At 47.9% G+C, this 27,434-nt stretch overlaps 1 protein-coding gene across 7 annotated transcripts in view; it reads left to right on the forward strand.

The window, feature by feature from the left end:
- NLRC5 (NLR family CARD domain containing 5) overlaps nucleotides 1-27,434 on the forward strand; it is an 86,736-nt gene that overhangs the window by 21,013 nt on the left and 38,289 nt on the right. For 4 of the 7 annotated variants that reach the window (XR_010661677.1, XM_065925373.1, XM_065925377.1 and 1 more), the window contains exons 2-16: nucleotides 7,280-7,391; nucleotides 7,506-7,847; nucleotides 9,408-9,740; nucleotides 10,577-10,636; nucleotides 13,497-13,565; nucleotides 14,743-16,417; nucleotides 17,676-17,759; nucleotides 17,905-17,988; nucleotides 19,337-19,420; nucleotides 19,550-19,639; nucleotides 20,272-20,331; nucleotides 22,008-22,073; nucleotides 22,565-22,648; nucleotides 24,961-25,044; nucleotides 26,023-26,112. Coding sequence is in view for 6 of the 7 variants with exons in the window: in XM_065925373.1 (XP_065781445.1) it covers nucleotides 7,691-7,847; nucleotides 9,408-9,740; nucleotides 10,577-10,636; nucleotides 13,497-13,565; nucleotides 14,743-16,417; nucleotides 17,676-17,759; nucleotides 17,905-17,988; nucleotides 19,337-19,420; nucleotides 19,550-19,639; nucleotides 20,272-20,331; nucleotides 22,008-22,073; nucleotides 22,565-22,648; nucleotides 24,961-25,044; nucleotides 26,023-26,112 (3,020 nt within the window). In the remaining variant the exon portion in view is untranslated. Of the gene's footprint in view, nucleotides 1-7,279; nucleotides 7,392-7,505; nucleotides 7,848-9,347; nucleotides 9,741-10,576; nucleotides 10,637-13,496; nucleotides 13,566-14,742; nucleotides 16,418-17,675; nucleotides 17,760-17,904; nucleotides 17,989-19,336; nucleotides 19,421-19,549; nucleotides 19,640-20,271; nucleotides 20,332-22,007; nucleotides 22,074-22,564; nucleotides 22,649-24,960; nucleotides 25,045-26,022; nucleotides 26,113-27,434 lie in introns of all 7 variants that reach the window. The other 3 variants (XM_065925379.1, XM_065925378.1, XM_065925376.1) reach the window with 3 other exon arrangements.

The raw sequence follows: 27,434 nt of genomic DNA on the forward strand, positions 1-27,434 counted from the left end.
CGGCAGGACTTCCCTGAGAAGAGAGCAGAAGTTGATTGGAGCTGAGTCCATAAGAAGGAGGAATTTGCAAGATGGAAGGGAAAGGGCAGGGCATTCGAGGCCGAGCAGGGCATGTATGCAAGGTGGGGAGTTGTGAAAGAGGATGGCGGGGTGGGCCGGGAGCGTGGTCACGTGGCAGGCAGCAGAGATGGTGTGAGAGGGTCTAAAAGTGGCCAGGACCCAGATGGTGAAGGACCTTTTGTTTACACTCATCCTTTGAGCCTTTCTTGAGAACCTGATGTAGATCTACTTTGTGGAAGTCATTCTAACGTGGTGCCACACTGCGTCTTGCAGGTGACGGGAAACTGTAGGAGGTTTAGACAGAAATGAGACCAGACCAGAGCTGAGTTTTAGAGATGACTCTGGCCAGAGGACTGCGTGTTGGTGTGTGTGCACACATGCATGAGTGTGGACTGGAGGTGGGGGGGGGGGGGGGGCGCGGTCTCCAAGCACAAGGAGCAACAAGAGCAAAGGATTGGGTGAAGGAACTGGCTCCCCTAACCTTCCGCTGCATGGCATGCCCCGGATAGCAAGAGAGATTCCCCACAGTGATGAGGGCGACAGAAGGGGCTGGCCACTTAAAATTGAAGCCAGGATGGAGTTCCCCTCTAGTCAAGCCTCCTATGCCCACCCCTCAGTGAGACTGGCGCCCCGACAAGGCCCCCTGCCTTTTTCCCTCTTGCTATCTGGACCTAGACTGGAGTGGCAGGAGCGTGGGACCGCAAACCCACATGCCTGGATTCCCTTGGGAATCTTACTGTGTGATGCTGGCTTTTCATTACCTCTCTCTGAGCCCCATGTCCCAGGAATGCACTGGTGATTCTTAGAGGTAACACATTTTCTAGGGAATCTTCCTGACCCAAGTATCGAACCCTAGTTTTTCATGTGAACATTCTATGGCTTTGAAACAATTGTACCTGTTGAAAAGCTTTAATGTACACAGTGGTCCAAAGAGTATGGGTGGCCCTCAGTGTCCCTATCTTCAGATGCTGTAGTCCTTTATATAAGATGGCACGGTACAGTCAGCGCTTCATCTATGGGTTCCACACTTGAGGATTCAGATCCACAGATACAGAGAGCGAACTGTACAGTGTAAAGGGCTCTCCTTTGCCTGCTTCCCCCACATCCACTCCCCAGGTACAATCCTGTCACCAGTTTTCTTGTGTAACGCTAGAGTTGGTCTCTCTGTATGCAGATTCACACAGCACATTTAAAACAGACATATGCCATAGCTTTTAAAAGTTGAATTCTCTTACTAGTATACTTTGGAGCTTTTTCCGCTTAGCATGTTTTAGCTGTTCATCAATCCTGGAGTATGTAATAGTAGCTCAGAGGTAAAGAATTCGTCTGCATTGCAGGCCATGCAGGAGATGCGTTCGATCCCTGGTCGGAAGGGTCCCCTGGAGGAGGGCATGGCAGCCCACTCCAGTACTCTTGCCTGGAGAATCCCATGGACTGAGGAACCTGGCAGGCTACAGTCCATGGGGTCGCAAACAGTGGACATGACTGAAGCGACTGAACGCAATGTTATTTTGTTCCTTTCTATTGCTAAATAATATTCTGTTGTAGTGACATACCATATTTTGCTTACTCATTTGTGAGTTATGGAAATTTTTATTTTTTTCACTCTTTGGTTATGAGGGATATGTTTTTGTGTAAGTGTATGTATTTCATTTCTCTTGAGTATAAACCTAGGAGTAGAAAATTGCTGAGTTATAACTCTGGTTAACATTTTAAAGAACTGCCAAACTCCTCCAAAGTGGCTGCACCATTTTGCATTCCCACCAGCCGTATATAACGGTTCCTATTTCTCCACATCCTCATTAACAGTTGTATTATCTTCTCTTTCATTGTAGATATTTGAGGGGGTATGAAATGATATCTGGTTGTGGTTTTAATAAGAAAACTTTAATTACTTAATTTAAAAATAATTCTTAAAAAAAAAAAAAAAAAGAGGGAATTCCCAGGTGGTCCAGTGGTTAGGACCCTGTACTCTCACTGCCGAAGGCCTGTGTTCAATACCTGGTCCTAGAACTAAGATCCCATAAGTAGTGTGGCACAGCCAATAATAATAATTCTTTCCATTCGGAATACTTGTATTACTGTGTGTTTTAATACTATGTATTTTTCCATATTTTCCCTCTCAATCAGTTCAGTTCAGTTCAGTCACTCAGTCATGTCCGACTCTTTGTGACCCCATGAACCGCAGCACGCCAGGCCTCCCTGTCCATCACCAACTCCCGGAGTTGACTCAAACTCATGCCCGTCTAGTCAGTGATGCCATCCAGCCATCTCATCCTCTGTCGTCCCCTTCTCCTCCTGCCCCCAATCCCTCCCAGCATCAGGATCTTTTCCAATGAGTCAACTCTCCGCATGAGGTGGCCAAAGTATTGGAGTTTCAGCTTCAGTATCAGTCCTTCCAATGAACACCCAGGACTGATCTCCTTCAGGATGAACTGGTTGGATCTCCTTGCAGTCCAAAAAGGGACTCTCAAGAGTCTTCTCCAACACCACAGTTCAAAAGCATCAATTCTTCAGCACTCAGCTTTCTTCACAGTCCAACTCTCACATCCATACATGACCCCTGGAAAAACCATAGCCTTGACTAGACGGACCTTTATTGGCAAAGTAATGTCTCTGCTTTTTAATATGCTATCTAGGTTGGTCATAACTTCCCTTCCAAGAAGTAAGCGTCTTTTAATTTCATGGCTGCAATCACCATTTGCAGTGATTTTGGAGCCCAAAAAAATAAAGTCTGACACTGTTTCCACTGTTTCCCCATCTGTTTCCCATGAAGTGATGGGACCAGATGCCATGATCTTAGTTTTCTGAATGTTGAGCTTTAAGCCAACTTTTTCACTCTCCTCTTTCACTTTCATCAAGAGGCATTTTAGTTCCTCTTCACTTTCTGCCATAAGTGTGGTGTCATCTTCATATCTGAGGTTATTAATATTTCTCCCGGCAGTCTTGATTCCAGCTTATGCTTCTTCCAGCCCAGCATTTCTCATGATGTACTCTGCATATAAGTTATCAAATAGTGGATTTTAAATGGGTGTGAAGCTAATTTGAACTCTCTTCCATTCCTTAGATAAATTTGTTCTATTTTAAATCTGGCACCATCAGGTTTTAATGGCAGTTACTTTATAAGGTGCTTTTGTTTGGAAGTCTCTCCATTATTGCCTGCCTTTCCCAATGAATAGTCTCTGATATAATTGCCTTCATTTTTTTCTTTACTAATTCTAGTTCAAAATGTTTTTTATGAAATAGTTAAGACACGCAAACAGTTGTCATAGCTGCCATTTTTGTCTAAATGATCATTACTATAATTTTACCAAGTTCTCTGAAGTATCCTGTTGTGTTGTTTTTAAGGCATTGCTTTAAATATGCCTATTAAGTTAGAGGTTTTCTTTCTTTTACTTTCTGTAGTCACAAGCAGGCTCGTCTTAGTCTGTTATAGCAATTCTGGCCATCATAACAGAATACCATAGGCTGGATGGTTTATGCAACACACATTGATTTCTCACAGTTCTGGAAGCTGGGAAGTCCAAGATCAAGGTGCCAGCAGATCCAGTGTCTGGCAAGGACCCTCTTCCTGATTGGGGGATGGCCACCTCGGCATATTATCCTCCTCACATGGCTGTGAGGCGGGAGAGGAAGCACATCTCTCCTGCCTTTTCTTATAAGGGTACTGACTCCATATGAGGGCTCCATCCTCATGACCTAATTACCTCCCAAAGGCTCTGTCTCCAAACACCATTACACTGCAGACTTAAGCTTCAACATATAAATCTGGGGGGAACACAAATATTCAGTCCATAGCAAGGCTTTATCTCAATTTGCTCATGCTTTTCTTCATTTCTTCTGTTAGAATCTGACAGTTTTCTTTTTTAAGAAAACCATTATTACCCCAACAGCTCTTCAACTGGCTATGTTTTTTTCTTTTTATTTCCAAGTACAGTACTTACCTCTGTTATATTAGAACGTGCCCTTCTTTTTTTTTTAATTTATATTATTAAAGTATAGTTGATTTACAGTGTCGTTAATTTCTGCTATACAACAAAGTGATTCAGTTATACATATGTCTGTGTTATTTTTCATATTCTTTTCAATTATGGTTTATTATAGATATTGAACGTAGTTCCCTGTGCTATACATGGGCTTCCATGGTGGTTCAGATGGTAAAGAATCTGGACCTTGTCTTATATCTACTCTATGCATAATAGTTTGCATCTGATTATCCCAAACTCCCAATCCATTCCCTCCCCCACTGCCCCTCCCCACTGGCAACCAAAGTCTATTCTCTGTGGGTCTGTTCTTGTTTTGTTCCATTTGTGTCATATTTTAGATTCTACATATAAGTAATATCATATTCTGTTTCTCTTTCTAACCTACTTCACTTAGTGTGATAATCTCTCGTTCAATTCATGTTGCTGCCAATGGCACCATTTCATTCTCTTTATGGCTGAGTGGTATTCCACTGTATATGTGTACCATGTACTCTTTATCCATTCATCTGTCAATGGACATTTAGGTTGTTTTCATGTCTTGGCTATTGTAAATAGTGCTGCTATGAACAGAGCGGCATGTGTATCTTTTCGAATTACAGTTTTGTCTGGGTTTTGACCAGGAGTAGGGTTGCTGAATCACATGGTAACTCTATTTTTAGTTTTTTAAAGAATTTCCATTCTGTTCTCCATAGTGGCTACACCAATTTACAACAGTGTAGGAGGGTTCCCTTTTCTCCACATTCTCTCCAGCATTTGTTATTTGTAGACTTTTTAATGATGGTCATTCTGACTGGTGTGAAGTGGTACCTCATCATAGTCTTTGCATTTCTCTCATAGTTAGCAACGTTAAACATCTTTTTATGTGCCTATTGGCCATCTATGTGTCTTCTTTGGAGAAATATCTATTTAGATATTCTGCCCGTTTTTTGATTGAATTGTTTCTTTTGTTACCAAGGTGTATGAGCTGTTTGTATATTTTGGAAATTAAGCCCTTGTCTATTGCATTATTTGCAGATATTTTCTCCCAGTCAATAGGTTGTCTTCTAGTTTTGTTTATGGTTTCCTTTTCTATACAAAAGCTTGTATATTTGACTAGGTCTCATTTGTTTATTTTTGGTTTTATTTCTGTTGCCTTGGGAGACTGACCTAAGAAAATATTGGTGCTATTTATGTCAAAGAACGTTTTGCCTATGTTCTCTTCTAGGAGTTTTATGGTGTCATGTTGTATAATTGTTAGGCCATTTTGAGTTTATTGCTGTGCATGATGTGAGGTGGAAATCAATTTCATTGATTTACATACCATTGTCCAGCTTTTTCAGTACCACTTGCTGAAGAGACTGTCTTTCCCCCATTGTATTCTTGCCTCCTTTGTCAAAGATTAATTGACCATAGCTGTGTGAGTTTATTTCTGGGCTCTCTATAAAATGGGGTGTTTTGAGAGAACAGCATCGAAACATGTATATTATCTAGGGTGAAACAGATCACCAGCCCAGGCTGGATGCATGAGAGAAGTGCTCGGGCCTGGTGCACTGGGAAGACCCAGAGGGATTGGGTAGAGAGGGAGGTGGGAGGGGGGATCGAGATGGGGAATACATGTAAATCCATGACTGATTCATGTCAATGTATGACAAAAACCACTACAATATTGTAAAGTAATTAGCCTCCAACTAATAAAAATAAATGGAAAAAAAAAATGTACCCTGTTGATGTGGATTGATCTAAAGTCTGGAACTTTGTTGTTACCTTCCTCATACTTCTTAGATACTCCTTCAGTGCATCCTTTGATCTTTTGCCTTTCTTCCATTCTTCCATATGCTTTTTAGCCATCTTTTCTTTTGTCCATTCCTTATTGTTAGACAAGATTGCTGAAGCTGTGTTTCATAGACGTTTGTACCAGTGTCATTTTATTTTATACTTATTTATTTATTTATTTATGGCTGTTCTGGGTCTTCATTACTGCTTGGGCTTTTTTCTTGAGTTGTGGCAGCCGGGGGCTACTCTCTAGTTGCAGTGCTCAGGCTTCTCCTCGCCGTGGCTTCCCTCGTTGCAGAGCACAGGCTTCAGTAGTTGTGGCATGTGGGCTCACTAGTTGCAGCTCCTGGGCTCTAGAGCACAAGCCCAATGGTTGTGGCCCCCAGGCTTAGTCCCTCCGCAGCATGTGGGCTTTTCCCAGATCAGGGATTGAATCTGTGCCTACTGCATTGGCAGGCAGATTCTTTACCACTGAACCACCGGGGAAGCGCTATTTGCTTATTTTCATTTTTAGTTATGCTGGATCTTCATTGCTGCAATGGGCTTTCTCTAAAAGTGGTGAGCGGGGACTACTCTCTAGTTGAGGCATGTAGGCTTCTCATTGCTGTGGCTTCTCTTGTTGCAGAGCAGAGGTTCTAGTCTATGGGCTTCAGTAGTTGCAGCCCTCAGGCTCAGGAGTTTTGGAGTGCAGGCTCAGGAGTTGTAGCACACGGGCTTAGTTGCTCCATGGCATGTGGAATTTTCCCAGACCAGGGATCAAACCCACATTGCCTGCATTGGCAAGCAGATTCCTATCCATTGTACCACCAGGGATGTCCTTATTTTATTTTTTATTGAGATATGGTTAATATAAAATATTATATAAATTACAGTGATTCACAATTTCTGCAGGCCATACTTCATTTATAGTTATTATAATAAAGGAGCTAATAAAATAAAACTAATAAAATGATCATCATTTTATTGTTCTCTTGGTGAGACAGTGATCAGTACCTCTGGGTTTTCTTATTAAGAAGGATGTTTACTCTCAATTATTTAGAAACTTCTTCATGATGTATTAAGAGAGAAAACTGCACATTCTAACCTCTTTGAGGTTTTATTAGGAAAGAAGGCTGACATCATTGGTAAGGGTTATTCCATCTTCATATCATAAATTAGCTGTAATAAATCTACTGGATTGGAGGGGTATTTAGTGATGTAACAAGTCACTGTAAGGGGAATATTCAAATTGGCAGAGTAAGAGGGGCATCCTCTGGGCCAGATGTGGCGGGAAGTGACACCATGGAGGGCTGGGCTGTGCCCAGTCCAGGGACAAGAAGAATCTTGCTTGGGAAAGAATAAGATCTGTACATGAAGATGAGAAGGCTGTTTCTGGGTTGATGTCCTCAGAGGAGTTAGAAATAAGGGTCAGTGCCTTCTTTACAGAATTCCTCTTGGGATGCAGAATAATGATAAGAGGGTAGTCTGTCTCCTCTCTCTAGGAGCCTATCCTATGGAAAGAACCTGAAAATCCAGCTCCAGGACTTGACCCAGGAACTCAGGAGACCCTCTCTGTGGACATCTTAGATCATCTATGATGAACCAGGGAACCAGGTCAGTGACCATCTCTTCACTGAGGATCTTTCTACTATAATCCTCTGTTTCCAAGGCTGTTTGCTACTGACTTTCACAATGACCAATAATGATATAACGTGTTTTTTCTTGCAGGGCTGGTTATTTTTAAAGAGCTTAATGTCTTACTCCAAGGGGACAGAGCACTCATGATGGAAACAAAGGCATCATGTTAGACTGGCTGGGGGAGAAATTTGAATTTGAAGGACTTTCCCAGAGATTATACCATCCAGGCACTCCTCACTTCCGCCTGGCACCTTGCTGCCCTGGATGAGTTCTTTATGGGCCGCATGGACTTTGGACACTCTAGCCCGGAAAAGAAGCCATGCCGTAGGCTGTGGTCTCATCCTTGTGCCAAGATCACACAGAGGCCAGGGATTAGCCCTTGTCTGGTGCCGCCTAGGGTTCCCAAGCCTTGGAAATTAACTGGCCTGAGAGGTAAGAAATCTCAGTTCTGAGCATGTGTCCTCCATGGACTTACGTGATGATCTCGGTATGTCCTTTACCCATCCCCAGCTTAGCCTTTTCATCTGTTGAGTGGGGACGGTGATCCCTGCCCACACCATAGATGTGAGCATATTTCTTGAAGTCTCAAACTCTGTGCCTGAGCAAGGAGTTGTTGCTATTAGTTTGGTTGAAGAGGGGTGACCAGAAGGAGCTGGCGACATGTGCCCGCTAGGTCTCTGCTGGGGGTCAAGGGAGAAGCTGGAGTCTGAACCCCAGAACCCATGGTGTTGGCCCCAGCGTCTGGGAGTTGATAAGGCTGGTCCCTGCATGGGCCTCCTATCTTTTTCAGAGTTAGAAATGAAGTCTCTGGAGTTGTGCGGATTTGATGAGACACATAAAGCACATAAAACAGTGCCTAACACACAGTAAATGCTTTATGAGCATTTATCTCTATTTTTAAGACAATAGTGCCAGAAAGTACATTTGGAAATGTTCTAGTATATTCCACTAGAATATACTAGATCTGATAACTGATCTGATTAACTGATTGATAACCAGTTAATCTCTAACTGTTGGATATTTAGGTTGCTTCCAGTTTTTAACTATTAAGAATACTCTTACAGTGCACAGCTTTGTAACCAAAAATTCTGTTTAAGTCCATGATTGTGTCCCAAGGCCAGCATATTAGAAATGTAATTGCTGAATCAAAGGGTCTTAAGACTTTTTAAGCTTTCACAAAATAAGTGCTCCTTGCCTCATTTTAATACTCCTACCAGCAAGTTGTTTGAGTTCCAGTTTAGAAGGGGAGAGTTTGCTTAGAGAGAAGAGGGGGTCTGTATTAGCTAGGATTATATTTCACTGTGAATAGCAAAAGGGCCTAAGCAACAGTACTTTAAACAGAACAGAAATGAATTTCCTTGTCATGTATTAGAAATTCAAAGTCAGAGAGTCCAGGACAGGAAAGCTTTACTCTCCACCTTCCTCAGTGCTCACAATCCAATATGGTTGCCCAAGGTTTGGCCATCACATCAGCATTCCAGCCAACAAGAACAGGTTAAGAATGATATACAACATTTCCACCAACATCTCATTGGCCAAAATTTAATTACATGAATATATCTAGCTGCAAGGGAGGCTGGGAAATAGTCTATTTCAGATAACTAGGGAATATTTAGGGGTTCTAGTACTAAGAAAGAAGAGAAGAACAAATATGGGGGGACAGCTAGTTGTCTCTGCCAGAGAAAACTTAGCTCAGACAGAGAGCAGCACAAATGGGTCCATAGAAATAAGAACAAATAAAGCATTATCAGGGCATCATCCACAGGGGATGAACTAAACCATCCGGACCCATGACATAGGCATGGATTATTTTGGCAGAGAATACAGAAGAAGGAGATTAATTTCTGGGCCTGAGCTCTGGGCAATGGCATCAAGACACTACAGAGAGACCACTTCTCTATCTTCTGTGTCCATCGCTTCTCTTTTCTTTAGCTGTGGGGAGTGATTTCTGACTGCTGCTCCTGGCTTTCCCCCCGCTCACCTACTTCGCAGCTCACCTGCCTACCTGGTCCCTGCAGGGTCAGCTCCTCATGGACCCCATTAGTCTCCAACTGGGCACCAGGAACCTGCATGGATGTCTCGTGAGGCTGCTCAGCAGAGACATAGAATGGCTAAACGCCAAGGTGAAGTTACTCCTCCCCAACGTGGACCTGGGCTCTGGAAATCAGGCCCTAGACCCCACACAGAGGGTCATCCTGATACTCCAAAAGCTGCATACCCAGGGTCCGGCCACCTGGAAGTCATTCATCCACTGCGTGTGCATGGAGCAGGATGTACCGCTGGACATGGAGGTGCCGCTGATGAGCACGTGGGGCCACGAAGACGGTAAGAGTGGCCGTGGTAGGTGCAATGCCACCAGCTAGTGACCAGGGCCGGGGGAGCCAGAGAGCCCCAGGCGAGGCCAGGACTTGCCTGGGTCACACAGAGATGTGTGGCCAAGCCAGGAACAAACTTCCATGTTTCTGTACACCTCCCAGAGAAAATGCCCTAATGCCACTGAGTCTGCTGGGGACCTGGAGGACTCCTCCTTCCACCTGGTACCACCCCAGTTGCCCAGAAAGGCAGGATGCAGAGAGAAAGGACCAGGTGGCTCCTTCCTGCCAGGAAATTCCTGATAGCCCATACTGCCCAAGAGGTTTCTTTTTGCAAGAAAAAAAAAAAACAAAAAACAGTCCTAGGGAGAGCCCTCTGGCCGCCACTTAGGGGCAGGCTGATTGGACTCTGTCCTGTTCAGTGAACGTCCCTTGGGCTCTTCCATTTACAGAGCACTGTGGGGAAGCTCAGAACAGTGATTGTGTTGTTGGAGGGGAAGTGAGAGCTCACTCAATAACTCTACAGGCAGAGTACAGGCCAGGTGGGGGTGCACAGCGTACACATGCATGGATACACAGGTGTGTACTTGTGCACAGGCATGAATGAACACATGTGCATGCACCCACATACTTGTATGTGCCCAGACCTTTAGATATGCACGTATTTCTGCCCACAGCTGCCTTCAGGGCTCACTGCCAGCTGTGCCCTCCACGGATTGCCAAGTGTAGATTTCTGGCTTGCTAGGAACACCCCCTGAGGGATGAGCCCTGAGCCAGACACGGGGCCAGAGCTGGTCCCAGGGCATCCTCGCACATCCCCATGGCATATCATCTCCTTCCCTCTTTCAGACTTCCCCAGTTTTCTGGAAATTGGCGAGGAAAGCCAATCAGACTCTCAGCTCCACCCTGGTAAGGCCTGGGGTTGGGGAGTAGGGGTGGGATGTGGAGGGTGGGTGCATGCTAAGTCCCCCACCTCAAGCCCAGAACAGGCTGGTGGTGGCTGGTCAGAACCATTTTCCATAAACTAGCCTCCTTATGCTTGGACCCATTTGCACATTTCTCATGCCCCTCACCAGGGCTCCCAGCCTTGCCTGCACCCCATTTCTGCCTCTCAAGGCTTTGGCATGTCTGATAGCTTTTCCCATGGGTCTCACCTGGAGCCTCCTGGGAAAGTTTGAGGTTGTCAGCCCTTAGCCACTGCCGGAATCCCCCACCTGGTTTCACCTGGGGAAGCCCGTTCTCACTTCCCTGTCCCCAAACCTCAGGGCCTCAGGCTCCAAGTCCACAGAGGCAGGCCTCTCACCACTCGGACACCCTCAGGCCTGACACTGACCCACAGTCTGCCGTCTACACCCAGGGAGCCTCTGACTGGTTTTCTGGTGGGGCGCAGAGAGCTCAGTGATCAGATGGTCCGTCTCACTGATTCACCACACTCTTCAGAACTTCTTTCCTTTTTGTTCCAGCTTTCTTTTTTAACCATGGTCAGTTACATAGCGTCAAATTTACCATCTTAACCATTTTAAAGTGTACAGTTCAGTGTACTGAACACATTCACATTGTTGCACAACCATCATGCCATGTGAGAGGCACTCAGTCGTGTCTGACTCTTTGGGACCCCATGAACTGTAGCCATCAGGTTCCTCTGTCCATGGGATTCTCCAGGCAAGAATACTGGAGGGGGCTGCCATTTTCTGCTCCAGGGGATAGTATTGATATTTTCACCATTAGTTAAGTCTTCCAATCCATGAGTATGTGATATCATTTCATTTATTTATGTCTTCTTTCATTTCTTCCAGCAACATTTTGTAGTTTTCATTGTACAAATCTTTCCCTTCCTTGGTTAAGTTAATTCCTAAGTACTGGTTCTTTTTGATGCTATTGTAAATGGAATTGTTTTGGTAGTTTTTTCCTCAGATTGTTCGTGTATAGAAATGTAGCTGACTTTTGTGTGTTGACTTTTTATTCCTGCTACTTTGCTGGTTTCATTTATTAGTTCTAACAGCTTTTTTTTTTTTTGTGGTGTCTTTAGGGTTTCCTACATAAAAGATCCTATCATTTGCAAACAGAGAGGATTTTACTTCTCTTTTTCAATTTGGACGTCTTTTATCTCTTTTTCTCACCTAATTGCTCTGGCTAGAACTGCCAGTTTTATGTTGAATAGACATGGTGAATACCTTTTTCCTGATCTTAGAGGAAAAACTTATAGTCTTTGACTGTTGAGTATGATGTTTCTGTGGTTTCAGAATCTTTATTTCTATAGAATTACTGGCTTTTTAATTACAGGTGTACATGGTAGGAACATCACCAGGCTTTAACAGAAAACATCCTTTTGGACTGTAGCCCATCAGACTCCTCTGTCCATGGGACTCTCCAGGCAAGAATACTGGAGTGGGGTGCCATTCCCTGCTCCAGGGGATCTTCCCAACCCAGGGATCGAACTCATGTTCCCTCCATTACAGGCTGATTCTTTACCACTGAGCCAGCAGGGAAGCCCTATCCTAGCTCCCCAACAAATCAAAACTGATACCTGGTCCTTTTGTCCCTCATCACTGAGATGGCATAATTGTCACCTGGCTGTAACTAGGTCTGGTTGATATTTAGCTAAGGAGTCCCTTATTAGTAGAAGACTTATTAAAATATTGAAATACAAGGGAATTCCCTGGCAGTCCAGTGGTTAGGACTCTGTGCTCTCACTGACAAGGGCCCAGGATCAGTCCCTGGCTGGGGAACAAAGATCCTGCAAGTCACACAATGTAGCCAAGTATACACACGTGGATATATATATATATATATATATATATATATATATATATATATATGCATATACTCTTAGATTGACTGCAGCCCCTCTTTGGGACCCCTGGCTTTCCCCACAAACCAGCAACTACAAATTTAACACCTGGCAGGGTAAGGGGCCTGCTTCAGGGCCAGTCTGATTGATCACTAATGCCTGGCTATAGGAGTATCCACCTTTACTTCTTTTATTTTAGACTTTTTTTTTTTTAATGTGGACCATTTTTAAAGTCTCTATTACGTTTGTTACAACTTTACTTCTGCATTTTGGTTTTTGGTCCTGAGTCTTGTGAGATCTTAGCTCCCCTACCAGGGACCCATCCCGCACCCCCTGCATTGGAAGGTGAAGTCTTAACTACTGGATCACCAGGGAAGTCCCCTGCTTTACTTCTTAAAATCCTTTCTTCGTCCTCTATCTTTCTTCCTCCCTTCCTTTCTGTCTCCCTTCATTCTTGTTCTCCTTCCTTTCCCAACCTCTTTTGAAAACTATTAGCTCTTGAAAATCCATGCACCCAGACAAGAACTCATGAGACTAGTAAGAGCAGTGAGGACATGTGGAAGAGGGGAACTAAGGGGGATAAAGCACATGGGGGCAGGAGGGCGGGCACAGGCCTGACCAAGCCTGGGGGAAGCTCCGCTTTTCTAACCAGGAGTGCCCTTGACAGAGCTGGGTCCTTTCCAAGCCGTTTAGTGCTTAAGGCTGTTGGCTGCGGGCCCGGCTCCCTGCATTCTGGGCTGGGAGGTCCCCAGGCCCAGAGCCTCCAGCCCTCTCACTTGGGTCCAGGGACCCCTCTGCAGACAGAAACTGACGTGGACACAGCCTTGGCTTGCTGTCGGCCTTCACTCAGTCCTTGAGTGTAGATATACTTGTGTGGCTGCTGCCTGTCTGTGGATTGGAGCTCCCTGAAAGTGCTGGGTACCCCCTCAGCCCGGGCCCCCAAACCTTACCCCTTACTCCTCCTTTCTTTCCTTCCAGGCCTCAAGCGGCCTCATCAGAGCTGTGGGTCCTCACCTCGTCCAAAACAGCTCAGGAAGCAGCAACAAGGTGGGTACAAAGGTGGGAAGTGGATTGCCTTGGGGCAAGGGCCCAGACCCTGGACTCTGTCCCCTAATCACGGGCTTCTAGCTGGTCAGGGGCTCTTGTTTTCCAGGCTCCCAGGAGGTCCTGGGTGGGCAGAGGACGGAGGTGGATCTGGCAGGGAGGCCTTGCCAAGCCCCCAGGGGCAGGGCTTCTGCAGAGATGAGGGAGCTCAAAGCATCCTGGAGGTCGCAGCTCCATCATCCAGGCTTTTCTGGGGTTGCTTCCAGGTCCTCAGGGTTTAGGGAACCCCAGCGATGTGACCAGCATGACCTCAGAACTAGGCTCTCATTGAGAGCCTAGGTGAGTTAAGGCTCAGCTGGATGCTAGGATAGAAGCCTCGGGGGCCGCTGGGGAGACATGGAGGCTACTGAGGACCAGTCAGGACAGACAGAAGCTTCTCTCATTCTCCACCAGTTGTCCCACCAGCTGTGATACCCAGCCCCATCAGGCATAGCCAGAGGATTCACAGCCGGTCAGAGGATTCACATCTATATAAAACAGGGCACTATGTCAGGGGTCCCCCGTCCCTGTGGGCATCTCCAGTGTCCCTCAGCAGTGGCCCTGAGCCCTCCCCTGAGTTACCAGAGACCTCCCAAATAACTCAGTGGTTCAAATCAACATCTGGCACTGTAGGTGTTGATCGGTTTTAGAAGTTCTGATTGGTCAGAACCTGGGCCCATAGGTGGTTGGTGCTCAGCCTCGACCTCGCAGAACTGAAATGTTGGGGGGAGTGGTGGTGGCAAAGGCAGGTTACTCTGGAATCATCGTAAAAGTTTGTTCCAATGAGATATTGCCAAGGAAACGCCCCCCTCCTTTCCTCTCTCCCATCTTTTTGAAAACTTTATGCCACTTGCATTGCTGCAAAACAAACAAGAGCCATGATCCACATGTCCCCATTCATTATTTCCATGTGTGAACGGCAGCCAAAGCCAGTGCTTCTGTACAGCCAGTTAATTCTGGGAATTTGGGTGGCACAAGACCACCCGTGTGCCCTTGCGGTCTCCACGCCCACACCCACACACACACGCAGAGCTGAGGCTACAGGAGCCCAACCGCCTGATGGGGGGGGGGCTGGGGGGAGGAAGGGGAGCTGGGGGCAGGGAGGCCTTCTGCTTTCATACCATCTCCCTGTCCCCTGCAGAGTTGGCCAAGAGGTACCTGCAGCTACTGAGAACTTCTGCCCAGCAGCGCTATGGCGACAGGACCCCCGGGCCGGGGCAGCCGGTGGCCTTCCACCAAGCCTACGTCCCTCCAATCTTGCAGTGGAGCCGCGCCTCGGCGCCCTTCCACACGCAGGAGGGTGCCGTGACAGGGGACCCCAAGGCAGAAGATGGCGCCCTCGTGAACATTTGGGACCTCTTCAGTACCAAGGCCAGCAAGGGCCCGAGAGTGAGGGTGCTTCTGGGGAAGGCGGGCATGGGCAAGACCACGCAGGCCCACCGGCTCTGCCGGAAGTGGGCTGATGGTCAGCTGGACCGCTTCCAGGCCGTGTTCCTTTTCGAATTCCGCCAGCTCAACCTGATCACAGGTTCCTTGACGCTGCCCCAGCTCCTTTTTGATGTGTACCTGAGGCCCGAGGCCAGCCCCGAGGCTGTCTTCCAGCACCTGAAGGAGAACGCGGACGGAATCCTGCTGATCTTCGACGGGCTGGACGAGATCCTCCAGCCCTGCTCGGACAAGGAGACTGCGGATCCGGAGGACCCGGCATCCGCCCTCACCCTCTTCTCCCGCCTCTGCCGTGGGACCCTCCTGCCTGGCTGCTGGGTGATGGCCACCTCCCGTCCAGGGAAGCTGCCCGCCTGCCTGCCCACCGAGGCGGCCACGGTCCACATGTGGGGCTTCGACGGCCCGCGGGTGGAGGAGTACGTGAACCACTTCTTCAGCGACCAGCCATCCCAGGAGGCGGCCCTGGCGGCGCTGCGCGCGGACAGACACCTCTGGAGCCTGTGTGCGGTGCCCGCGCTGTGCCGAGTCGCCTGCCTCTGCCTGCATCACCTGCTCCTAGACAGGTCTCCAGGCCAGTCGGCGGCCCTCCTGCCGACCATGACACAGAACTACGTGCAGATGCTCCTCACCCTCAACCCGGGAGGGATCCTGCCTGCTGAGCCCCTGCTGGGTCTCGGGGAGGTGGCCCTGAGCGGCCTGGAGTCAGGGAAGGTCATCTTCTCTGCAGGAGACATCCCTGCATCCACCCTGGCCTTTGGGGCTGACCTCGGCCTGCTGACCTCCTTTGGGGTGTGCACGGAGCCCGGGCACCAGGACACGGGCTACGCCTTCTCCCACCTCAGCATGCAGGAGTTCTTCGCGGCCCTGCACCTGATGGCCAGCCCCGAGGTGGACAGAGAGGCCCTCAGCCAATACGTCACCCTGCATTCTCGCTGGGTGCAGCGGACCAAAGCCAGGCTGGGCCTGTTGGACCACCTTCCCACCTTTTTGGCCGGCCTGGCGTCCCACGCCTGCCGCGCCTTCCTCAGCCTCCTGGCTCAGCAGGAGGAGGAGTGGGTGGCTGCCAAGCAGGCGACAGTCCTGCAGGCACTGAGGAAGTGGGCCACCCGTCGGCTCACGGGGCCCAAGCTTGTCGAGCTGTGTCACTGTGTGGGTGAGACGCAGGAGCCTGAGTTGGCTCGCTTCGTGGCCCACAGCCTCCCCCAGCAGCTGCCCTTCCACAACTTCCTGCTGACCTACGCTGACCTGGCCTCCCTGACCAACATCCTGGGGCACAGGGATGGCCCCATCCACCTGGATTTTGAGGGCTGCCCCCTGGAGCCCCGCTGCCCTGAAACCCTGGCAGGCTGTGGGCAGGTAGAGAATCTCAGGTGAGAGTGAGGACAGAGGAGCTCTGGGGAGGACCTGGGGACATCCCCGGGAGAGAACTGGACTTTGGGGGAGTGGCGGCCAGCCAGTCTGGCAGACCCCTGCTGAAAGAAGCAGAGCAAGAATCTTGAATACCACAGCAGGGGCTTCTCCAGTTGTCCAATAGTTAGGACACCATGCTTTCAATGACAAAGGTGCAGGTTCAGTCCCTGGTTGGGGAATTAAGATCCCAGAAGCCATGTGGCATGACCAAATTAATTAATTGATTATATAAAGAACCGATGGGCCCCTCCTTACTGCCCTTTAGCTTACAACACAGTGAGGAAGCTCCATGCCTTGCCAGGAACTCTGGGATCTAGTTAGATGTCCTCTAGTCATGGTTTCTGGATTCATCTTTCCCTCTCTTTCCCTCAGTCATGGGCTGGAATACCAATCCAGGCTGTGCTATTACAATCTATTGGGTTTGGACAGGTTCTTTAGCCTTGCAACCTGAGTTTCCCTATCCCTCAAATGAATCAGTAATTGTACCTAACACATAGGGTTGTTGTGAGAATGCATGAAAAACACTTAACACAATTCCCAGCACAGAGTAAAGGCTCAATATGTGTAGTAGCTAGAAAAAAAAAGGATAGGGTACAGTAACAAAGAAACCATCTCTTTCCTGGCCAAATACAGTGGATTAAACAATGTAGTTTTTATTATTGTTGTTCTTATAGAAGACTCAGAAGTAAATGGTCCAGGTCAGTGGGATGGCTCAGCTCCCATGATTATGCAGGAGCCTGGGTTCCTTCCAAGGTTGCTCCATCATCTCCTAGGGTATCTTGATCTGCATGGTCACAGACTCACCTGTGCTCTGGCATGGGGGAAAAGTGAAGAGAAAAGATGGATTAGTCATGCCCAATGTGTTAAAGCTGATCCTAGAACTAGGGCACATCCTTTCCACCCCCATTCCAGTGGTGACAACAATAGTTGGAGTCGTATGGTCAATACTGAACTGCAGGTGACGCTGGGAAACACCACCTCTGTCTGGAAAATGATGTTCACAGTTACAGCTATAGTGGAGGGTAGGTTTTGGTGGACAGTCGGCAGTGTTTGCCATATATGTGTTTGTTACTACTGCAGCAATTACAACAACTATTACTACTGTTACTACTGCCATTACTGTATTAAATTCCTCCTCTCAGAGGACGGGTAAATGATGACCTCCTCTAAGCCCTGCCCATCCTTGATCTTCTGCCACTTTGCCTCTTCCTGTGGCAGCTTTAAGAGTAGGAAGTGTGGGGACGCCTTTGCAGAAGCCCTCTCCAGGAGCTTGCCAACGATGGGGAGCCTGAAGAAGCTGGGGTGAGTCAGGCTTTGGAACCAAGACGCATCCTCAGCTGGGGATGCTTGAAACTCCCCTCCCTTCCCTCAACCCTAAACAGGGCAGATTCATGGCCTACCCCCTTCCCCAGCCCCATTCCTGTCACCATCTTTGCTTCCCCTGTAGGTTAGCAGGAAGTAAGATCACTGCTCGAGGCATCAGCCACCTGGTGCAGGCTTTACCCCTCTGCCCACAGCTGGAGGAGGTCAGGTGAGTGATCTCCAAGAGGACTTGCTGGTTGAGGAGAGGATTCAGTGCCCAGGGCCCCCCTTGGGCCTGGACTGGGTGCTGTGTATTCCGTTAGAGCCTGGCCAGTACATCTTCAGTGAGACCCAGAGAGAGGAGGCATCAGCCTGAGAAATAGATGGGACTGGGTCCAAACTCAAGGCTCCCAGAGAAGTGCTAATATTTTGGGCTGTCTTGAAGGAGCTTGAGTTTTGAGGCTCCCTTCCCTCTTTCTGTGGCCCTGAGAGAAGGAATGGCAATGTGTAGGCAGGTGCTGGGTGCATACACATAAAGGCACGAAGCATACACATACCTTCACTTTAGTGCACGTATGTATATACACACTTAAACTCACTGCTCACATATGTACATGCCCCACTTGCATGCAAACATGCAGCAGAATATGCCTGCACACTTAGATCCACATACACATCTAACCACATACACACGAATATACTCCTGCCTTGTATCTGTGATGTGTGACCTGAGAAGCGTGGGGCCAGGGATCCTCCTCAGCAGTTCCCTGGCAGGACCTCTGCTACCTTATATGGCACCGTTATGAGCTTTAGAAGTCACCCCTTTGTCCAGGCAGATGCAGCCAGCATCTGGGTAGGCTGGTTGTTGAGAGGAGCGTTAGCTGGACCGAGCTCTACTCCGCCCCCTCTGCTGGGTGTCTTTGTTCACGGTCACTCTAGGTGATTGGAGAAAAGATGAAGGTCACTCTCAATAATTACAAAAGAAAAGTAAATGTCAACAAGTTCACTGTCACCAATCCTTTGTCCTGACCAAGTGGTTACACACAGAGCTACCCTTACACTCTTCATCTCTTTTGTCCCTCCAGCTCGGAATCCAGGCAGAGCTGGTTACAGACAGGTGGGAAATGTGAGGTCAGAAAGGACAGTGCTTGATCTTAGGTTCTGGATGAATCAGAACCAGAGATGAGGCCAGAAGCCGCTTCTTCTGTGTCCCAGGCTGCTTATCACCTGGGAGCCTAGAGACTCTGATGAATTCAGGTCTCAGGCAGATCCTGAGTTAGAACCCTGAGTGCAGGGCCCTGGGTCTTTACATCCCTTCCTCATGAGACCTCACTGTCCATCATCTGCATCCCCTGGGCCCCCCAGGCAGAAATTACCCCAGGGGGACTGAACAGGGATAGAAGTGAGGCCATCAGAGGGCCTCTCCTCCCACCTGGAACTGCTGGATACCATGAACTTCTTGTGGGCCCCTGTCTTGTGTCTCCTGCATGATGATGGCCATGCCTGTCACCTGCCAACTGGGGCTCCCAAGTCTCCCAACTCCAGGGCTGAGGGTCTGGGTCTTGGTCTCTCTGCAGCTTCCAGGACAATCAGCTCAAAGACAGGGAAGTACTAGACATCGTGAAGGTACTCTCTTGCCTACCACGGCTCCAGAAACTTGAGTAAGCAGTCTTTCTACTGCCCCTGCCTAAGACACCCTCCCCCCACCCACCCATTCTTTGGAGACAGAGAGAGTCTGGGGTGGATGGGAAGGGGGATTCATTCCTGGCACCCTTGCCACAATCATGCAGCCTGAGCCGCAACAGTGTCTCCGTGTCAACACTACTCTCCTTGACAAAGGTGGCGGTCACGTGCCCTACCATCAGGATGCTCCAAGTCAGGTGAGCAAGACTGGGGCCCTGGCCTTCAGGGTCTTGAAAAAAGGGGGAGGAGAAAGTAGGGGATGGGAAAAGGAGGCAACCACTGGTCTTTAAGACCTATGTGTGTATGCATGAGTCTGTTTTACTCACATTGGTATCTCCAGAGCCTAACTCAGGCTGGCACCTCATACTCAATAAATAGTGAATGAATGGAAAGATAAATAGATGGATGGGTGGATGAATGAGGGAATGAATCACCAAATCTAGGAACAACTGGCAGAGTGGAAGAAATCCTGAGTCGCATGTCGCTCTCCGTGGTGCTGAAATAGCATTGCCAGTTTGGGTCACGGGGTAGATCAAATGTCATACCTCTTAATCCTGAAACTGACTCCTGTAGAAACTCTCCGCAGTCCTAGTTTTTATTGTTTTTCTAGCAGAAAAAAGAAAAAGTGTTTTCCTGGCTTTTAAAAACACTCAGGATTCATCTAGCAATGACATAGTCAAAATTGTACGTGTCTGAGTTTGAGCACTTTCGCCAATTCTGCTGTTTCTTTGTGAATTACAAATCAGCTTTCTCTGGATGTTTGGGGCAGCCTGGGGTGCACAGGTGGGGGTGATGTACTGGTTCCACAGCTCCGTGTCTGACCTTGCAGGGAGATGGACCTCATCTTCCTCCTCTCCCCACCCACAGAGACAGCTGCTGAGCTACAAGGGTAAGAAGCTGGGGATGGAGCGGGTCTGGGCTCATTCTGAGAAGCAATCTGGGCTTAAGCAGCTGTGGGGAAAATTGCAAAAAAACTTAAGAAGAACTGGAATGTGGGGGGTTTTCTTGCTACTGCTTCCCTGAGAAATGACTTACTTCTCAGAGTTGGCCAAGGATTTAGCTTTCTCTGGTGTCTCTGGACCATATCCAGCTCCTGTGATGAGAAGGTATCCTCAGAAGTCTCAGAGTGATCAGACCCTTAGGGAGGGCATGAAGACACAGTGAGCTTGGCATTACTAGGCAGGGAAACACTTCCAACTGAAAAAGAAGGAAGGCAATTATGGTTTCAGCATCTTAGACTTGTTCTGAGAATTGAATAAATTAACACATTTAAAGTGCTTAGAACACTGCTGGCATCCAGTTGCCATGCAAATGCTGGCTGTTTCAGCTGTTCATGGATTCCAGCTTGGCCATTCCTGGCTGGGCAGAAATAGGGAAGTTACCATCCCATTAAATTTTGTGTGTGTGTTTCTTTCACACCTCCCCCTTGTGAGACTCAAGAGATGAATGAAGTTGTATGTCCTCATAAGGCTCTGAGCCTCAATTTGCTCACCTATTCAAGGATCTGGGGGCCTTCCCTGATGGCTCAGATGGTAAAGAATCTGCCTGCAATTGCAGGAGACCCAGGTTTGGTCCCTGGGTTGGGAAGATCCCCTGGAGAAGGGAATAGCTACCCACTCCAGTATTCTTGCGTGGAAAAATTCATGGACAGAGGAACCTGGTGGGCTATAGTCCAGGGAGTTGTAAAGAGGCAGACACAACTGAGTGATTTAACACTTTCACTTTTTTCAGAAGGATCTGGGAGGACCAATATGTTTTTACCCTCTGACTGCATAGAGCTATGATGCCCCTCTGGCTATTTAATTTTATTTTAATTAGCATTAAGTAAAATGAACATTTCAGTTCATCAGCACTTTAGCCACTGTTCAAGGGCTCAATGGCCATGAGTGACTCTTGTGGCTGCCATAGTGGATGCTGCAAATAGAAAACATTTCTGTCATTGCAGAAAGTTCTTCTGGACAGCACCACTCTAGAAGTTGGTGAAAACCTATGATGCTCCAGCTTCCCTGCAGCCCCCAGTACTTTCTTGGTTTCCCACCATCTCCACCTATGTACCATCCATGCTCCCAGCCTTCTGAACCACAGATAGTACAAGTGAAGACTATCACATCTTGAACAATAACAGCTTCTTTCTACTAAGCTTCAGTTTTATGCCTATGCTGGACACTCAACAATACATTGTCTCATTCAACCCTTCAATCACTTTATGTGTTGGATGTTGTCATCCCACTTTAGAAAAAAGAAAATGAAAAAAAAAATAATAATAAAAAAAAAAAAAAAAGAAAAGAAAAAAGAAAATGGAGGCTCAGATGGATGAAGTGACTTGCCCAAGGCCACACAGCTAAATCTGTCAGAACCAGAATTTGAATCAAGGTCCCAATTGACTGCAGACCTTGTTTTCTGCTGCTTTGTTGAATAGCACCTTCAATACTTTCAAGCAACCATCTTTGTTACTCATTGACTGTGGGTCATGCTGTAGGGTTATCATTTTCTAGAAACTAAGGGAAGAGGTTTGGTCCGTCATGCCTGGGTCTCCTGAGCCAATGTGGGATTTGTTCTTGCCAGAGACCCAGACTTACAGGGAAATGCCAACCAGAGGAAAGAGGCTCAGAGGAGAAGCCTGGCACTCAGGTACCTTGATGGGATCCATTGCCTTGAGGGGAGGGATATGATGTGGGGAAGATGGTACCTTCCCAGAGGAGGCATGGCAGGGGCAGGGAAGATAAAGGGAAAAGCAGATGTGTGGCAGGGAAAGGATATGAATAAGCCAACCTGGCCTGAACCAGGAGCATCTGTCATAAGAACAACACTAAAATCTGTTATTCAACGGCCCTTTGCTTTGTGCTTGGCACTGTAATATTTTATATCCATTACCTCATTTTAATTGTTTTGAAAACCCTGCAAAGTACACGTTATTAGCCCCATTTGGTAGAGAAGGAAACTGAGTCTCAGAGGTTAGGTGGCTTGTCTAAGGTCACTTGGCTACTGAAAAACAGGGCCAAGATTAGACCCAGGTCTGCCAGCCTCCTGGCTCCTCCAGCTCCCGGCAGCCACACTCAGAGCTACAGGAGTCATAGTGTAGCTTCTGACTTTGAACTTCTCCACTCTGACCCTTACTTCAGGCTCCAGAAGTGTCAGCTTGGGGTCCATGATGTGGAGGTGCTCATAGCCCAGCTGCGGGAAGGTCCACAACTGGATGAAGTGGAGTGAGTATCATGGGGAGCACTGGGACAGGAGATGGGAGGGGAGGGCAGGGCAGCGTAGGCAAGGCCTTTTGGGTGGATGGTGTGGGGAAGGGCATGCTCCTCATTAAGAATTTGGGGGAATCAGATCATCAGAACGGCTACCATTATTTAGCACCTGTCATGTACCAGGCACTTTTACATACATCCTCTCATTTAATCCTTATATCTCTATGATGTAAGTACTGCTACTGTGGGCATTTTATAATGGAGGAAATTTAGCCACAGAAAGGTAAACTTGCTCATGGTCACAAAGCTAGGAAGACTCCAGGCCAGGGTTCAGGCTCAGTCTGACTCCTGTCCTTATCCTCACAGAGATCTGCAAAGCAGAAAGCTCATGACAGTTAGGTCTTATCTTCTAAACCACAACCCTCAGGGTCCCCTCACCCTGTCTTCCACCCAGAGTAGCATGAGATGACCTCTTTGAGACTGGAGAAAATTCTCAGGATGTCCAGATCCTGGGTAACACCTTTGAGAGTGTGGTTTGGGGATCAGTGAAGGTCCTGACAATGTCACCAGGAAGGGACCCCTGCCAGGATCATCCCAAAAAGTCAAGTGGGCTTGAAGTTGGGGTGGGGCAAGATGGATGGGGTGAAGGCAGCCTTGATGACCAAGGTTTCAGACTTGATGTTGTCCCATTGCACGAACCAAGACAGGCTTAAAAGCTGGTTTTTACCAAACTCACATACTTCCACCCAGCTTCCACCCGCTTGCACCAGCCTCCACCAGCCACCATCAAGCCTGTCCCTCCCCCAGTGTTCTCACCTGCAGGGGGGCCTCATCACCCACCTGGTTACACAGATCAGACAACCTCTCAGCCCCCTTGCCCTCCTCTTATAGCCAGTCTATCCTGAGTCATCCTTCCCCCTATATAGTTCCCTTGGGACATTCTCTTGGGACTTTCCCAATGGTCCAGTGGTTAAGACTCCACGCTTCCACTGGAGGGGGAATGAGTTTGATCCCTGATAGGGGAGCTAAGGCCCCACATGATCTGGGACTAAGATCCTACATGTGGCATGACACGACTATTCTCTTTTCTCCATCCTCTTCATCCACCTCCCTAATCTAAACCACTCTCATCTTCCACTTGGATGCCTCCTCACTAGGTTCCCTGCCTCCATCCTGGCCACTTCCACCTGGCAGTGAACTGCCTTTTATTGCTGCCTGCCCCTTCCCCTTGCTCAGGGTAAAGCCCAAATCCTCAAATACTGTATGACCCAGAACCAGCCCGCACCCCACAAGCCCCATCTGACCCCACTTTCCCACTCAATCTTACTTATTTATTTCTTTGTTTAATTTGCTTATTTACTCTTTTGTGGCTGTTTCAGGTCTTCCTTGCTGCACTTTTCTAGGCTTTTCTCTAGGCTTTTCTAGTTGCAGCTTTCTTTTCAACTAGGCTTTTCTCTAGTTGCAGCAAGTGGGAGCTACCCTCTAGTTGCAGTGCATGGGCTTCTCATAGCAGTGGCTTTTCTTGTTGCAGAGCACAGGCTCTAGGCAGGCAGGCTTCAGCAGTTGCAGTTCCCAGGCCCTAGAGCACAGACCCGATAATTATGGTGCCCGGGCTTAGTTGTTCTGCAGCTTGTGGGATCTACCCAAACCAGGGATCAAACCCATGTCTCCTGCATTGTCAGGCGGATTCTTTACCACTGAGCCACCAGGGAAGCCCCCACTCAATCTTTAACCTGGACATACTGGCTCTTTTTCAGGTCCTTGAATGTGCTATGCCATAGGGTCTTTGACTGTTCTCCCTGCTACCAGGAACCCCCTTCCCCCATCTCTCCCCCACCCCTTACCTATTGAACTCCTAGTTTTTAAAGCAAGTAGCTCAAACATCAGGGAAGTCTTCTCTTTTCCCCAGATTAGATCAGATCCCCCTATGAGCATGGAGCTCATCACAAGAAGTAATTATGTAGGTTGTAGCATAGGGAAACAGTTGAGGGTGGGGCCTTGAAGTCAGGCTGCCCGAGTTCAAATCCCAGGTCCAACTTTGATCGAATATTTCAACCACTCTGGAAGCCAGTTTACTCATCAGTAAAGTGAGGATAATAATAGTGCCTACTTCATAGGGTTGTTATGAGGATTAAACATCCAAACATTGTGAAAGCACCTAGGACAGTTTCAGGCGTATAGTACACAATCTTTCAATGTTCTTTATAACTGAGTCTCATTTATTGGAGTGATGCTTTGACTAAAGTCATTGAGGGACTGTGTGAATGCTGAGGGTGGAGAGGGCACCCCACCCTAGCTGCACAGGACATCAGACCCCTTTGTCTCAGCCTCTCAGGGAACCAGCTCAAAGATGAAGGCTGTCAATTGATGGCAGAGGCTGCTCCTCAACTGCACATCACGAAGAAGCTGGAGTGAGTTGCCTGCCCCACTCTTGGGTACCAGGGAGGGCCCAGCAGAGCCCCAGCTGGTCCCTGCCACCCCTGATCCACATGCCCACAGTCACCAGAAATGATGCTGCTCTATGACCTCCCATGCTTTCTCCCAGCTCCAGTGTAGCTGGAGTGGTTCAGTCACGTCTTGCTCTTGCCTCTGGCATGCGCCACCTAGGTCCCGTTATGAAAACCCCTTGTACGTGTAGAGCATGTTCAGTGTACATCGGTAACTTGTGTTCCAGTTTGCCCTGACAGCCGCCCCGTGGTGGGTGGGGTGCAGTGTTTTATTGGCGCCGCTTTAGAGTATTGGGTGGATGGGTGCTGGTGTGTTGGGTTGGGATGTTGGAGTGGAAAGTAGTATGTTAGGGTGGGGATATGCTTTGGGTTTGAAAGGATGGGTTGTGGTGGTGGTGGGATGACAAGAAAGGCTAGTGGGCTGTTGGATGTGCTGTGGTGATGTATGGTATTGGGTAGGGTGCTGTTTGGGTGGGATGTGTTGGGTTCTTAGCATCAAGTGTGAGTTATGTTGGCGGGCGGTGTTGAGGTTAACAGTGATTTGGATTCTTGGCCTTGGATTTAGACCCTGGCTCTGTCACTCAGTAGCTCTGTGATCCTGGGAAAGGAACTTAGTGTTTCTTGGCCTCAGTTTCCCCCATTGATAAAAATGGGATTAAAATGGTGGCTATTTTTCAGATCGGAAAACTAAGGATCAGAGAGGCAAAAACAGTAAATCAGCGCTTATTGCTCCAGCTGGAGAACTTTATTCTCTATGTGGGGCAGGGGGTCACATGCCTCTTGAATCATTCACCTGGGCCAGAAGCCTTTGAGACCCCTTGGTTAGGGACCCAGGACATTCCAAGAGTGACAGCTGCTGAGCCAGGAGGAGGGGGCTGGAGCTGTCTGGGGCTGGGGACTCTAGCCACCTGCTGATGGCTGCCTCCCTCCTCCTGCCCACAGCCTCAGCGACAATGGGCTTTCTGTGGCCGGGGTGCTGGGTATGCTGAGTGTGGTGAGCACGTGCCAAACCCTGACAGAGCTACATATCAGGTAGGAACTCCCAGTGGACCACCATCACCCACTGCCACCCACAGCGTGGAGCTCCCAGGCTGTCCTGTCATCCCTCTCTAAGTGCTCAGCATTCTTTCTGGCCGTGGGCCTTTGGGTCCAATAGAAGAAGCTGCCCCTGCCTGCCCAGACCCCATTTACAGCTGGGTGCCTGTTCTCAGCTACTAAAGGTTTTGGCCGCTCACAGTTTATACCTCTTCTGGAGAACTGACCTGGGCAGATAAGATCCAGTGATGCCTGGGAGGGTACACCTCCACCCTATCCCCCCAACCAGGAATAGCTGATGATGGAGGCAGAGGTGTAACTTACAAGCCCTCTTGCCTCAGGTGGGGCAAACTTTTAGTACTATTCTTGCACCCCAAGGGATCTGGCCGAGGATCTGCCCTGTTATGCTTCCCTCTGCCTCTTGTTGATTTCTCCCGAGATCAGACCCTCAGTACATCGTGTACACGGTGACCAAGGGACTCTGCTTCTAAGGGGGCCCAACCTTAGATGGGGCCCGACCTTATTTCTGTAAGTCTCTATGTTCAATCTGGGCAGCTGAAGACAGATGTTAATAAATGTCAACATGGTCCCCACCCATAGGGGCTCTCAACTTAGTTGGGAGGTCCTGCTTTTAACACTCCTCAAAGGAGGAAAGGAAGACCAAGTTCACCCAAGAGGTGGATTAGGGGACCCTGGTTCGCTGTATATAATAATTGAGTAAAGGCCCCTGTGGTGTTGCAAATGTCACTCCATTCACTTCTAGGGATTTATAATGAAGAGGTCACCATGATCATGCAAACACTTAGTCCTGCAGGGGTGTTCATCTCTGTCTTGGTTGTAATAGGAGAAACTGAAAATGACTTAAATCTTTAACAATAGGATATTAGTGCTATTAGTTAAATAGACTAAGTTGCCTCCAGAGAGAACTTGAGGGAACCATGATACAGCTGCAGCTTTAGTGCACAGGGAAGACTGTGGCCTATTAAGTAAACATAAAAATTTTAATTCATTGCTTATATAATAAAGCTTTTCAATCACACTGAAAGGGAGAATAGTATAATGAACTCCCCAACTCCCACCAATAACTGTCAACATCATGTAACCCTTGCTTCATCTGTCCTTTGAAATATTAATTTTTAAAAGAGAACCTGTAAATATATCCATTGTTTAAGAAAGAAAAAGAAAGACTGTTCACTGAATTAAGAAGAGAAAAGACTTGAAGGGCCCACTCCACATGTTATTAATACCATCAGTGGTAACTGATATGTGGAAGAGATTGTGGGTGATTTCTCTTTATTTTCTTTTTACTTTACTCTTAT

This window comes from Muntiacus reevesi, chromosome 2, assembly GCF_963930625.1.
Source record: "Muntiacus reevesi chromosome 2, mMunRee1.1, whole genome shotgun sequence".
NCBI lineage: Eukaryota > Metazoa > Chordata > Mammalia > Artiodactyla > Cervidae > Muntiacus > Muntiacus reevesi.